This window comes from Mustela nigripes, chromosome 3 (assembly GCF_022355385.1).
Source record: "Mustela nigripes isolate SB6536 chromosome 3, MUSNIG.SB6536, whole genome shotgun sequence".
Taxonomy (NCBI): Eukaryota; Metazoa; Chordata; class Mammalia; order Carnivora; family Mustelidae; genus Mustela; species Mustela nigripes.
The window spans coordinates 54,179,154-54,194,947 of record NC_081559.1 but is presented as its reverse complement, the minus strand read 5'-3'; the positions used below and the strand labels follow the sequence as shown (position 1 = coordinate 54,194,947).

Genomic DNA, 15,794 nt, shown 5'->3' with positions numbered 1-15,794 from the left:
TGCAGAGCTTAGAGGGTTATAGCAATGAGAGTTTCCAAGCCATCTGAGTACATGGAAAATAACTAAACATGACCTCCCAGAGTAAACTTAGACTGTAACCTCTTTACCTACTTTCCTCTAATTTTAAAAGTGGTAGGTACCTATTGTGGAAATTAAGAAAATGTGTATTAGAAAGAAGAATATCACAGTTCATCCTGATTCCACTAAATAGGCAGAACCAATGATAACATTGGGCAAATTTCCTTTACAGGCTTTTTCCTGTGCATATTTTGAATAGCTAGGTATATTTATTTAGATGAGTTGAATTTACTGTGTTATTTTCATTTTACATTATAGCAAAAGTATTTTCCCATGTCATTAAGAAATACCTCCTCATAAACAGCATTATTATCATTTGCTCTAAGTAATCTGTTCTAAGATAGAATATTAAGGGCTGACCATTACTGAGCATGTAATATACCAGATACTGTCCCAGATGCTTAACATGCTAATTCATTCTTGTGTTACCCCTATGAGATAAGTACTGTTAATATCCCCTATTTTTTAGATGAGGAAGTTGAAGCTCAGAGAAGTTCCGATACTTGCCCGTGGTTACCATGTAGCACAGCTGAAATTGGAAATGAGGTCTTTAAATTTATCTTTTCTCTTAATCACAGTACTATGTTTAACAATTTTTCTGTTTTCCTTCTATTTCCTGTAAATATTAAGGTATTAAATATTTTGACATGTTTCTGCATTTTGCATTAAATATTTAGGATAGAATTCTAGAGGTGGGGTTATTGGTTCAAAGAATCTAAACTTTTAACATACACTTGGAATATATTTTCTTTGAATTTTTTTTTATTTCACAAAGAATGTCCATTTGGTGTTTTCTATGATGATGCCTTGCTTTTTTTAGTGTAACATAATTATCTCACTTGATTATTGAATCTGATTCTTCACTTTGCCATTTTAATTTTTTTTTAAGATTTTATTTATTAATTTGACAGACAGAGGTCATAAGTAGGCAGACAGGCAGGCTGAGAGAAAGAAGAGGAAGCAGGCTCCCCGTGGAGCAGAGAGCCCGACTCGGGGCTCCATCCCAGGACTCCAGGATCATGACCCAAGCCAAAGGCAGAGGCCTCAACCCACTGAGCCACCCAGGTGGCCCTTTAATTTGGTTTTTGAAAAAATTCACAAGGAATTCTTCTGCTTCCCCAGTTGTACTAGAAACAATGCATTTTGTTTTAGAGGCTGATGGCTTTTTTTTTTTTTTTTAAACTTTTGTGTATTTAGTAACCTGACTGGCTTTCGTGGGCAAATCAGGGAAATTTCCAGCAATTCTGAAAATCAGATATCTGTAGCAGCAGGCTATGTTCAAGAAATCTTTATTTGGGAATGTGAGAAGAGAAATTCATATGAAGAATTTGGAGTGTTTTGTTTTTTTTCTTTTTTTGAGAAAGGTTTGATCTAAAAGTTTGATACAATGGTCCTTATTTCTTCAAAATCGGTAAAATTATGAAAGTGCTTCAATGTTTGCCTTTTTGTGTGAAAATAATAATCATTATGATAGCTCTTTCCTGACACTTCCTTGTTTGTACTCATCAATTCCATCTTTTCTTTGGTTAGGTCTACCTCTGTTGGTTCAAAGAACAATTGCAAGGACGATCGTACTTCAAGAGATAGTGGGAAAAGGTAGATTTGGTGAGGTCTGGCATGGAAGATGGTGTGGGGAAGATGTGGCTGTAAAAATCTTCTCCTCCAGAGATGAAAGATCTTGGTTTCGGGAAGCAGAAATTTATCAGACGGTTATGCTGCGTCATGAAAACATACTTGGTTTCATTGCTGCTGACAACAAAGGTATTTTCTATCTAATTGGGTTCAGCAAGTAAACATGTCATGTCCGTCGTCAGATCACCATAAATAATTTCTTTGTTTTAATAAAATACATAAAAGTCTAATTTCTTTATTGAGGATGGAAGATGCTTTTCCTCTTCTCCACAGATAAATGTACAGAACCATACAATAAAGACAGGGCAAATTAGTGACATGAAATCATGATGATGCCATAGCTGGGCTGACACTTAAAATATTTGGTGACTGGTATGGCACAGGAACCATCCAATCAGAACAGAAGCTTCAGCTGGTCCAGAGTCCTGGGGGAACCGTGCGTGCCGTGCTAGTTTTTAGCGCTTACTTGCTGGTTCGTGAAGAGTTGGAGAGGCATCTTGTCAGGGGGTGGAGTGGGAGGTGGGGGAGGTTGCTTTGGGTGTCTAGGGCAAAGGGATGACATTGGAATTTTGAATAGCAGCTGTTAACCAATGAGGACAGAAATATTTCAATATTTTAACTGGGACAGGCATACCAGTGACTGCTAGTTGAATATTTACCTTTGCTAAGACTGTACTTCTCATCTGTATAAATAGGCTTCAATTCCAAGACTCAAATTCTCTATGAGCATTACCAGAATGGCAGCAGGCAAATCAATTTCAATGAAATTTTCTATTAATGTACTTTGAGTATAAATTATATTGAGACTGAACGTCAACAACCTCAAATAGTATGACTTTTTGAGATTTGTGGAGCAAGACAGAGCTTCAATGTTTTGGTATTGAAATCAATTTTCATAAAATATTGTATAAATCCCTGAGTAATCAGGGACTGGGTATAATTTGCGGATTACTTACACGTTCTTTCTTCTTTTTGCATGGCTTTTACTTACTTAATTGTGCATTAGTTCCCATAACAAAGGGAAACAGGGCACAATGACGAGCAAAACATGACCCAGTCAATTTTTTAAAATTCGAATCAGTAATACTCATGAAGAACTTTGGTGAGGTAGAGACTGTAACCTCTATCTAAAAAACAAATTACCAAAAAAAAAAAAAAAATTATCTGTGGATATCAGAGATACACCATTGCCCATGGAAATGAAAATCTGTGGTTATTTTTATCTATTATAAGCTTGATTATTACTAACTAGATGACAAAAGAGAGGCTTAGAATTATTGTACATTTTGGCCATAATTATGTTTGCAGATGGTATGTGTTTTCTGATTTCCCAGGTATAAAGTGGATAAAGATGAGCTATAAACAAAAAAGGTTCTTTCCAAATTCTTAACTCTGTGTACTTTGAAAAAATATCCAGACTACTGAAAATGAGACCTTTCTTAGTAAACTAAGAACTTTTCCTTTTCCTTCCTAAGATTGAGCTGTACCTACTTATCAGATTAATTAGCATTGTTGTCAAAGCAGTAATGACTTTAGTTACAAGGATCATCTTGATGAGGCTAATTTCATCATGATGTTTATTTGATTATAAAGCAATAGGCCCAAGGGAGATCATCCTTGATTGTCTCTCCTTCAGTTTAACTGGTCTACCTCTGTCGCTGGCTTATCTGGCTTTGTGCATGGTTTCAAATGATCTCCAACATTGCTTTCATCCTCTTTTCTAAATCTTTTGTGGTATTTATAGTTCCACTGGTTAGTCAACAGTCTGACAGAGACATTGCTATAAGAGGACAAGATAGCCACTGGTGTTGAGCAGGGACAGAGTCAGAATAAGGATTAGTTTAATACATGGTTAGTTTATTACTGAACTTTATCATGTTATGTTGATTTTTGTATTCCAGGGAAATTTTATCACTACTGGATTTGAAAAGTAAATATTTGGATTAGGAGTAGCTCTTGTACATAAAGCATTTAATAGAAAAAGTCCATAGCAAATGTTCATTATAGCTTCCTTTCTCTGAGTGTTGGAACAGATCAGGACTGTTCAGAGCTGCTGTAGATATTATTCCAAAAGCTAAAGCTAACTCCAGGGACTCTAATACCTGAAGAAGTTATAGGCTAATTTCTGTTCTGCTAAAAATATTTTATAAGCTGGATTAGCTTTTGTTAATGAAGTAAATTACTTGAAAATGTCTAGTAACTGTATTTAGCTCTTAACCTTAACTTTTGGGGAAAATCATCAACTTCATATTTTGAAAGGTGAAGAACATTGAACGTTCTTAGAATTTTAGAGTCTTTATTACATTAATAACACTTTGTGTAAATTTGTTGCATTTCTGGTTTGTACTGGAACAATCTTTCTTGAAAGCTCAGAGTAATTTTAGCACGACACTGAGCCCAAGTACATCTGTCAGTAGCTTCTCCTATAATGTGGTGCTATCAGTATTAAAAAGAGAGTAAGAAAGGAGTTGTTCACTTAATCAGAATCACTCTCACAGCTTCCTGTAGCTCTGGTGGATACATGCAACAGGTTCTAGCATATCAGTATTTTCAGAGATACAGTGAGAAATTTTACTTTGCTCATTTGGACCATCAGCGTCGTCACTAAAGGAATTAACTTTGCTTTGTGAACCGTACAGCTTTACTTTAAATACTGACATTTGGTAAAAGCTTTTGGTTTCTTTCTCAACATATATTTATAGCAATAAAATGACTTTTTCACATTTAGATAATGGTACTTGGACTCAACTTTGGCTTGTCTCCGAATATCATGAACTGGGTTCCTTATATGACTATTTGAATAGAAACATAGTGACCGTGGCTGGCATGATCAAACTGGCCCTTTCAATAGCTAGTGGCCTGGCCCACCTACATATGGAGATCGTTGGCACACAAGGTACGTGTTTTCTTTCTAAGTTTTTCCTGCTTATTTATGAGGATAGAAACACCAAGTTGTGTTTTAGTGTTTAATTGCATTTTAGTTTATTAAAAACAATTATCAAATGTAAAGAAACACTAAGATACTTTATAAAGCTGAGGATATTATAATATAGCCAACTCTCATCTACACACTTTTTGCATATTAGCCATAGTAATATTTTTATACTTAGTGGCTCCAACTTTGTCATTTAGCACATACACCTGGGAGATCATGCTTTGGTGGCAAATGCTCTATGTTCAGAGAATATAACTAATTTAAAATGTTTACTTCTGATAGCTAAAATAATTGGAGATGGTAATATTATCTTGAAAAAAAATTTACATGTAAAGTACTTAAAGATCAAATGATTCCCACTGTCTTTTCTATTTATTGAGCTAATAGTGAATTTGCTCTAGAAAGTCATTAGTTAGTCAGGGCAGTGGTTACCAAATTTGCATTTATGATCCCTTAAACTCTTAAAAATTATTGAGGACCCCAGAGGTTTTGGTGTATTTTCATTTTATCTGTTAATATTTACTCTTTTAAAAACTAAAATTGAAAAAAAATGTTAAAGTATTTATTAATTTACTTAATAATTATTAAACAAGTTTCAAAAAAATTTTTTTAATAATACAAAACCAATATAGTGAAAATATGATTTTGTTTTTACATTTTTGCAAATCTCTTTAATGTCTGACTTAATGCATAGATTTTCATGCATGCTCTTCATTCAGTTGTTCCTTTATGTTTTGATTGAAATATGTGCAGAAAAGTTAATATCCCACAGCTGTGTATTTGGAAAAGAGTATCAAACACTCCCAGGGATTTGGGGGTTACTTCTGAGAACTGCTAGTCTAAGGTAGTAGAAGTTTGAGACTTTTTTGTAAGAGAATATTTGCTGTGTTCTTATGTGGATGTAGCAATGCTAATTCTTTCCCTTTTCATTCAACAAATATGTACTAGTGGCTACTAAGTGCCACCTAGTGTACTAAGCATCAATGACATGCTGAAGGCTGATGAATAACACACAGGCACTGCCCTTAGGGAGCTTACAGTCTAGCTGGGAGAGACAGATAATCAAACACACATGTGAATGAACAGTATAGTTTAGGGAGTAATAAGGGTTATGAAGAAGGCAAAATGGCGTACTCTGTGGAGACTGACAGGGGATGTGGACTGTGTGGTCAGGGAAGACCTGTTTTTGGAGGTGACTTTTGAGCCAGGTGTTCAATGTGATTCCTTTTAGGGAGAGTCAGCCTTCGGTAACAACAATAACAACAAAAAAGAAAAAAAAATGTGTATTCTTTTCTTATGCTTCATAGGTAAACCTGCTATTGCTCATCGAGATATAAAATCAAAGAATATCTTAGTGAAAAAATGCGAAACATGTGCCATAGCAGACTTAGGGCTGGCTGTGAAGCATGATTCAGTACTGAACACAATTGACATACCTCAGAATCCTAAAGTGGGAACCAAAAGGTAAGATCACTAACTCTGGTGGCACACTCAGACAAATGACCACGCCATAAACATGAAATCCTGGGATGAGTGTGTGGGTGTTTTGAGGGTGAAGGTGGGAGTCCAAATGGAAAATCATTAGGCCGAGGAAAGCAAAGAGTCTTCTCTGGGTCATTGAGAAGTCAGTAACAGAATGGTTATAAAGCGAGGACAGTTGGCATTTTAGTCATACAGACAGTAGCTATCTGGGTGGGGAATCCAATAGAGATGGATGGTGGAAGATACATTATTTTGAGTGGGCCAGTTTCCGGAAATACATTTTCCCATGGCTAGGAGGGGAAAAACATGTCATCAGTATATAGCTCCCCCAAAGCCTTTATACTCATAAGGGAACTGAAACTCAGGGCTAGTTCTATTTGTTCAATGTTCTAAACAATAGATACAGTCAATGTGTTGAGCAAGCTAAGTGAGGGACTCTACATAAATACATACATGTGCTACTGTACTCCCTTTGTATTTAAGAATATGTAACAGTTTTTGTATTTACTATAATTGTGCTTATTCTTAAGTCTCCCAAATTGATGTATATTGAGATAGTAGGAGTTTGGACACAAGTTCCACATTCAAGGAACAGAATTTTTGAGGGCTCAGAACAAATATGAGAGAAACAGAACATATGACATATATATTACCACAGGCCCATTAGTAATGGGATTTCTGGCGGATTCTTGTTCTGGCCAGCCTGTGGTCATATGGCCAGAGTACTTCCATTTCCTTTTATTCGAATATCAAGCTCATGCTACTTTGACATTAATTCCTGGGTTCTTGACCTTGAAGACAGAAAACATGAAAACATTTTCCTGGAGTTGTCAAAGGCTCTTTGGAATAAGGGATTTCTGGTATAGTTGACCTCCAAGCCATGTTTAAGATTCCAAGCCCAAACCTCTGAGTCCTTCCCTTGGTTCCCTAGGACAATTTAATGACACCCCAGGAACACTTCAGGGCAGTTTATTCAAGCTGGGCAACCCTATGGGACTTCTCTTCTTTCCCCTATAAAAAGTAAACTTCAGCTTGCCCATCGGAATGTATGCCCATCACAGACACCCCTCACTCCCAACCCCCCAGGAAGCCTTGGATGCTAGACTCCTTCAGAGGTTCTAAAACTTTTAAGAGTTTGGGAGGGTTTTGCATCCTCATCTTAATACTCTGGGAAATTGTAGAATTCCCCTAGGACAGCTAGACTCCATCAGGTCCCATAGGCTGTAGATTTCTTTGGTTTAGTCTTATTTGAACAAGGCTGTCATTTTCTTGTAGCCACTATATAAGGTGTATATATTTCTGGAAGCCAATTTATAGTAGAATTGTTCATTCAGAGAAGGTGTTTATGGAATGCTGCTAAGCACTGTTTTAGAGTCCTGGGCCCACCATGATGATTAAGAAATGCTCTTTGCCCTAAGGAATTTTCCATGGCAATGTTTGTTGGTGGAGGTTGAGTTCCATCTCTCCTATTGAATGCTTTGCTTACTGCATTTCCCTCTAGCTTGTCCTTTGCAAGTACTTGGCTCCTGGCACCTTGCTTTGATACCCTGAGTAGGATGACCTCTAGTTTTATTTAAAATGTTTTTAAAATTATAGTTCAGTCAATAGCTATATTACATAAATTTAATTTATTACAGTGGCTTGAATCTACTTTTAAATTTGATGTAAGCTATTAATTTATATTTTATGTGGGGATTTATTAAGGTTGTATTTTATTGGATTGCTATAAAGTCATACAGAGGATCTGGAATGTGCATGTTTTTTTAAGGTATATGGCTCCTGAAATGCTGGATGATACAATGAATGTGAATATCTTTGAGTCTTTCAAACGAGCTGACATCTATTCTCTTGGTCTGGTTTATTGGGAAATAGCCCGAAGGTGTTCAGTTGGAGGTAAGATGTTGGAGATACTCTTTGTATCTGTCTTTTCTCAATGCTGTGAATACAAGATATTTTTTTCTATGTATTTTTTCTAAGCATTATATTGAATCATTTTTTTAATATTTAAGAGACTGCCCTTTGGTGTTATCTTTCCCGTGGCAAGAGTGGAGCACCCTACATATGATGATGATTTTGTATTATGATTACTGCTCAGGTGGGGGTGACAGTTCTGATAATTCTGATTTTCTTAATGATACTTTGCAAAGCACTTGAAAATTTTCTTGAGTTTGTATGCAGTTAGCTGTATCCCTACTTTCTACCAGAAATTGAACCCAAAGATGTTAAATGATTTACCAAAAGCCACAGGACTTGATGTCTTCTATTTTTCAGGTTTTTCCAGTTTTTGTTTCTATGCTTTTTTTTTCTTTTTAAGATTTTATTTATTTATCTGTCAGGGATCACAAGTAGGCAGAGAGGCAAGCAGAGAGAGAGAGAGAGAGGAGAGAGGAGGAAGCAGGCTCCTTGCAGAGCAGAGAGCCCGATGCGGGGCTCAATCCCAGGACCCTGAGATCATGACCTGAGGCGAAGGCAGGCTTAACCCACTGAGCCACCCAGGCGCCCTGTTTGTATGCTTTTTGTTACTGTTGTTGCTTTTTCCTTATGATAATGAATGTGGAAGGGAGAAAGTGGAGGGCAGAGGTGGAGAGGAAGACTAACTTCCTGACTCTACTGTTCCTAGTTGTTTAGAGATTAATAATGAGAGGAGGGAGATTTTGAAAGGATGAAACCCTACAAATGCAGTTTATGAAGTTGTGGCATCTGTGGAGAAAAGTTACCTCCTGGTAGAAAACTGATTAGGGTTTTCACTTTCCAGTGAGACCGACATAACACTAAGCTGTGGTTTAGCAAATTCCTGAATGTCTGACTTTAGGCAAGTTACCTGGTCTCATTTCCCTCATCTGTAAAATGAGTAATAAAACTGATCCCTTGGGTTTTGAGGATTTAACAGATTCATTTGATTAATTAATTAGTACAGAGCATAGGACAGGGTAAATGTTCACTAAAAGAGCTGTCATTATCAGACAACTGTCAGTTTTTGTATTTTTCATTGATATAATTTTCCCTTATACCAATTTCATTTAAAAAAAATGGGTTAAAAATGTTTTTAAACTTACAAGGGTAAAATTCTTTTGAATGAGGAAACATACTTTTCCCCTTTTTATTCACAAATAAGTTAGTAAACCATTCAGGAAAATGAAGCGGTTTATAGCAGCAATAAAGTTGTAGTGGAATCCTCGAGCCTGGGATCGAGTTCCAGATCTGCCACTTACTAGCTCTTTGACCTTGAGCAAACTGATGACTCTTTGTGCCTCAGTTTCCTCATTCTGTAAAGTAGGGATAATATGCTACCTCTTTTAGTCAGTGTTTTTTGAGGAATAATTAAAACATGTAAAGAGTTTAAGACAGTGCATGGTGAATAGCAAGATTGAAACATGTTTGTAATAAACTTTTTAAATTTCATATTAATATTCTTCTCGATCTGCTTTTTGTTCATTGTCCTTAAATTTTCTTTAACTGTTGAAATAGTTAACATAATATTAGTTTAATTTAAGTATTTTAATTAATTTAATTAAAATTAAATATTTTAAATTGAAAGGACTGTTAATTTAAACAATTTTATGAAGACATTCTCAAGTCCAGGTAATATTCTGATAATTAAATTCAGATATTTCTTTTTGAGACTCTTTAATATGAACTCTTTTAATATGAACCTTCGTGTTGAACTGTCCATCTTCAGTACCTTTGCTGCTTCTTTGGCACATTCTCTGGTACAGTACTTCCAAAATCCAAATGTAAGAAACTCAACTTTTAAAAGATTGCCTATCAATTTTCAAAAAGCGAAAACTATCCTGTTTTGAAAGGGTTATTTAATGGAGAAACATATTTCATTCCCAAATGGGACCATGCTGTAAATTTTGCAGTTAGGCATTACTTTTGAATTGTACAATGGTATTTTACATAAATCAGTATTCACATAATTTTTATAATATACAATTATATTTTATATAATTATTAAAATTATATACATGCAATTTGTTTATACAAAATTGTAAGATTTTATGTAATTGCATAAATTATATTTTTGTAAAATGGATATAATTTTATGTTTTATATAAAATTTATATAATTTCCAAGATTATGTAAACTTTCATAATATGTATTTTAGAACATATGTAATAATTATTCATCTGAGTGCTTTATTTATATCCTTAGTTTTATAGTGATATAGAATTATCATAAACCTGACTTTCCAGTTTCTCAGAATGCCACTTGTGCCTAGAGGACTTAATTGGTATTCTTTTTGAAATAAGCATCTTTGTTTATTATTCATACTGGGAAATTTATTATGCAAATTTCTTATAGGAATTGTTGAGGAGTACCAGTTGCCTTATTATGACATGGTGCCTTCAGATCCTTCAATAGAGGAAATGAGGAAGGTTGTTTGTGACCAGAAGTTTCGGCCAAGTATCCCAAACCAGTGGCAAAGCTGTGAAGTAAGTCTGTTTTCCTCTTTGGCTGGGAATGGAGTGGGGCAGGGTTTCAGGAAAGGGGCAGAGGGAGAGGGACAGAGAGAATCTCAAGCAGGCTCCATGCCCACTGTGGAGCCCAGTGCAAGGTTTGATGTCTTGACCCTGAGATCATGACCTGAGTCAAAATCAAGAGTCGGACACTTAACTGAGCCACCTTGCACCCCAGGTGCCCCAGGCTATGTTCTTACATATGTTTTATCTGTTATAATTTTGAGGTAAGTATCGGGGAAGATTTTCAGAGACCATACAGTTCTACTGTCTTCATCTAGGCATCCAGTTCATTCCACATGTATAAGTATATGTCCTTGTTTCAGTCTTCAAAAAGATTTTATTCCCTTCAGCCATATGTACACAGAACGCCAAGATAAGTGGCAGCAACAAGCATCCCAGTGACTTTACACAAGACTATTTCTTGCTATGGACAGTCCCCTATGGGTCAGGCAAGTGTCTCTCTGTGGTGATTCAATGATCCAGGTAACTTTGATCTTGGGATGCTGCTATCTCAACACAGTGTCTAGGTCAGGACGTGTCTAGGTCAGGAAAAGAGAGGAGCTGGAGGGTCACCCATGGCTTTTAATGCTTTGGCTTCAGGTGACTCACCTCACTTCCGCTCATGATGCACAGACCAGAGTCAGTCACACGGCCCGATCTGCCTGCAAGGAGTCTGGTAACTGTAGGAGCACAGACAGGTTTGGTCGTCAGTGTCCATGCAAGGAGGAGTATTGCAATTTTTCGATCATCTTTGCAGCCCGTACATTTGCCAAAGTTTGAGCTTCTGTTTTTAAATCAGAAAAGCTTCCTCATGGCAGAGGCCACTGTTCTCTCATCACCAACAATGCATCCAGTAAGCATCGTGTCATAGGCATAGATTGTGGTTATCCCAGTGCTTGTTCTGCCTTACGTGAAGCGAAAGACTTTTCTAGTTCCCACAGGGAGAAGGAGGGGAAGAAGAGGGAAAGGTTGCAAACCATCTGACTAATTCCACAACTGTTTTATGGCTTTCCTCTCCCTCAACCCCATTATTACTGTTATATTCTACCATACATAATTGTAATTTTCAGGTCTTTTTATAGTGACATCTTTTAGCTGGACTTCATCATAAGGGTTATTTCATACAATAGTTTTTCTCCTCATTTCCCCTCCCCTTCATGTTTCATTCAATTCTTTTTCTATTTAAGGGAGGAATTATGTCTTGATGTTTCTATTTTGTATAGATATCTTACCTACATACTTATTTTAGAAGCAGAATTTGAAATATTTATAACCAAATTGAAATTAAATTAAATTATTTCTATTGTTAATAATTTTATGTATATGAAAGAATATGTAACATATATAAAATTTAAGCATAATAATAAAGTGGCAGTCAGTGAATTCACTACTAAGTTTAAAAAATAGAACAAAGATCCCATACTGCTCTGAGAGATTACAATAGTGATTATTTATTATTGCCTTGCTTTTCTTTAGGAGAAAAAATATATATATAATGTATAAATATGTATATATAAATATATATATACTCATGTTAAAAATATGTTGTTTACTTTTTTTGTAATTGTGAAACATTATTTTTTTTAGATTTTTAAAAAAATTTATTTATTTGAGAAAGAGAAAGAGAATGAGAGAGAGAGACAGAGAGAGCATGAGAAGGAGGAAGGTCAGAGGGAGAAGCAGACTCCCTGCTGAACAGGGAGCCTGATGCAGGACTTGATCCCAGGACTCCAAGATCATGACTTGAGCCAAAGGCAGTCACTTAACCAACTGAGCACTCAGGTGCCCTGTGAAACATATTATTGAAACTACCTGTAGATAGTCTTCTTAATTTCTATTCACTTTGATTTATATATGTAGCTATAATCTGTTCATGCTCATATCAGTGCAGTAGTCCATTATATGGGTTCTTATTGTTGATTGTCTTATGTGTGATTTCAATATTTTTTAAACAATGTTGATATATATACATATATGTGTGTATATATATACACATACATTATACATTATAATATATATACACATTATATATATATGTGTATATATATATATGCATATGTGGGGGGGGAAATTTCTTAGAGTATAAAACTGTAGATTCTTTTGGGGTGTCCACATAGATGATCATATCTCCAAATAATGAGAGTTCTGGAACAAATTCTTAAGCCTTTTCTTTACTTCTTCTTGAGTTTCTAGGACTTCCAGTATAGTGTTGCTTAAAAATTGGTAATGGATATCCATGTTTTACTACTTAAAATTTTGTACATTTCTCCTTTGAGCATGCTGTTCGTTGTAGGTTTTGTTTGTCAAAACTTTAATCACATTAAATAAAAACTGACTTTGTTTGATAAAAGCTTTTTTCCTACCTATGAGGTAATGATATAGCCTTTCTAGTTTTGTCTCTTAATGTGATAAATTGCGTTTATAAATTTTCCACTCTTAAACCAATCATACATTCCTAGAATAGAACTAACATAGTCATTTTTTATGTGATCAATTTTGTACATTGCTGATAAAAGCAATTTTTGTCCATTTTAATCCAATATTTTAGTTCTATTTTATTCTGTATTAATCCTATGTATTAGATATAGTGCAATTTTATACCACTATTACTTATTTAAACTTAAGAAGATATTTATCATTTTCTTTGTTCAATGTTCCTTTTTGCCTCTCAGAGCTTCCTCCTTTTTTTTTTTTTTAAGATTTAATTTTTTATTTGACAGACAGATCACAAGGAGGTGGAGAGGCAGGCAGAGAGAGAGGAGGAAGCAGGCTCCCCACTGAGCAGAGAGCCCGAAGCGGGGCTCGATCCCTGGACCGTGGGATCATGACCTGAGCCAAAGGCAGAGGCTTAACTCACTGAGCCACCCAGGTGCCCCTTAGAGCTTCCTTCTAAGATCATTTTCTGATTTCTTAATGTGCATTCTTTAAATGTATTTTATTTAAATTGATTTTTTAGAAGGACCTAGAAGTGATGAGTAGTGATGTTGAGCATCTCTTCATGTGTCATTCCAGGACATTAATTCTTCTAGGGCATTAATTCTAGCATCTAATGTTTTGATGGATTTGATTTTACTGTTCGTTGTTTCAATTGATTCTTGCTTATGATACTTTATTTTCTGCTGTCTTGTGACTTTTTGTTTTGAGCTTAGGCTTACTGTAAAATTTTAAGGCCTGGGCTTGATTTTTCTTCTTACCAAGAATCAAGATTTAGATAATATTCTTTACAAAATTCCTTATAAGACTGATTCTCCTGTATATCCAGGACTTTGGAAACATCTTGACCTGATACTTCCTGGGTGTTTTGATGGCGTTTCCTGTCTTTCCCATGTTGTTCATCAATTCTGAAAGTCTAGACTGTGAGATCAGCAGATGTTACCAGGGTGGACGCTGCTTCAGTGATTTCTTCCATCTCCAGATTCCTGTGTTCTCTGATTGTTTTCCACTCTGAGTATTTATCTTATTTATTTAGCAGCTCACTTATACTATTTTTTTATTCAAATTTTTGATATTTACACCCAGGTCATTATTTTATTATGGCATAAATTAAATGTTCAAATGCACAAATCTTAATAGCTCTCTGTTGATTGTCTTATAGCTTATAGCTCAATGAGTAACAAAAAGAGTATGCGTGTATGTACTTAACATCCAGATCAAGGAATGTGCAACTCATCCTGTATGCCTTTTTGTCTTTCATGTCCCTTCTCAGAAGATTTTAAAAGAGAGCTACTCTACCATATTCCCAGAAATCAGTGATTGAATTTTCAATTAAAAGCTAGTCTCCATAAGGTTAATGTGTGTGTGTTGACCGGATTTTTAAAGACGTTTGGTCCTGATCTTCTGATATCGTTTTAAATTTACGATTTCTTCGTCAGAGCTTAGCATCAATTCCTGGGTTTGTGGTTATGCTTCTCTTGGACTGTGTTTGTGTGACTAGCTAAAGTGTTTGATATTTTTCTCTCTTAAAGGCCCTCCGAGTCATGGGGAGAATAATGCGGGAATGTTGGTATGCCAATGGGGCAGCCCGCCTAACAGCCCTTCGTATTAAGAAGACTATCTCTCAACTTTGTGGCAAAGAAGACTGCAAAGCCTAATGATGATGATTCTGTTAAAAAGAAATCTCTTACAGCTTTTTTTTTTTCCCTCATTTTCCCTCTTTATGTGAATGTTTCTGCCTTTTTTGGTTGTCGTTCTACCTCAACGATAATGCAGTACAGATAAATAACTGAAGTCAGGCATGGGCAGGAATTGACTTCATCCCTTCTCTGTGTTGTCTTTACTTTTCTTTTGAAACGCACCACATCAGTTCATCTTTTTATTTAATAAGAGAGATATTGCAAGAATATAAAATAAGCTATATAAAACTAATACAAGTCATTAAGATTTTATTTTACTTGAATCAAAAACACATGGATGAAGAAAAGGAAATGTAAAAGCTTTTTTTTTCCTGAGATGAAAACACCTTCATGAAACGTGTGAACTAGAGCACGTTCTGTCTCAGCAGAAGCTTAGATTATATAATCTGCGGTTTTCTTTTCTTTTTTCTCTTTTTCTTTTTTTTTTTTTTTTTGTTTTTAAATTAAGAAGGGTCTTTGAAAAAGATTACATATTGCCCTGAACTTCAGTGTCTAAAACACTTAAAAGGGGAGCCGCTCAGTTGGAAGATAGAACTGAGGTCCCAGTGGCCACTGGCTTGGCGTCCTTTCTACCTGCTATCCTGTTCTTCATAACCCGCCACCACAGCAGCCCCCAAAGCAGTATGAAAGCCACTACGATTGCTACTTCCTCCCATTTACAAATGAGACATCGGACAGCTTGAACATTGAGACTTCCTGAAAGTCACATAACCAGTGGTGGAGCTGGCACTAGGTCCAAATCTTGTGATAACTCACAGTTGTAGACTTAGCTAACTTCCTGCTTTCCCATTAATTCCCATATAGTACTTTTCTCCTTAGGCAGAAACAACAGCTTTCATGGTGGTATTCATGGTTTAGTTAAACAGAAGACCACGTGGGTCATTCTGCCCAATCATAATGGGCCTGCATGAACTCTGAGGACAATATCCCTTGACGTTTTCCTCATAGAGATTTCATAGTCTGACTATTTGTGAGATAAATATTAACGTTTTCTGAAAACTTCCAGAGATTAATCATGTATAAAGATGCATTGTTAGGAGGGGTCTTTAAGATTTATTTCAGAGGTTCCCA

At 35.7% G+C, this 15,794-nt stretch overlaps 1 protein-coding gene across 1 annotated transcript in view; it reads left to right on the top strand.

The window, feature by feature from the left end:
* Window positions 1–15,082, top strand: part of ACVR1C (activin A receptor type 1C) — a 75,275-nt gene extending 60,193 nt beyond the window's left edge. The window contains exons 4-9 of the mRNA XM_059393999.1: window positions 1,609–1,839; window positions 4,439–4,606; window positions 5,953–6,109; window positions 7,896–8,020; window positions 10,433–10,563; window positions 14,556–15,082. Coding sequence (XP_059249982.1) covers window positions 1,609–1,839; window positions 4,439–4,606; window positions 5,953–6,109; window positions 7,896–8,020; window positions 10,433–10,563; window positions 14,556–14,681 — 938 coding nt within the window. The 3' untranslated portion in view covers window positions 14,682–15,082. The remainder of the gene's footprint in view (window positions 1–1,608; window positions 1,840–4,438; window positions 4,607–5,952; window positions 6,110–7,895; window positions 8,021–10,432; window positions 10,564–14,555) is intronic.
* The last annotated feature ends 712 nt before the right edge of the window (window positions 15,083–15,794 follow it).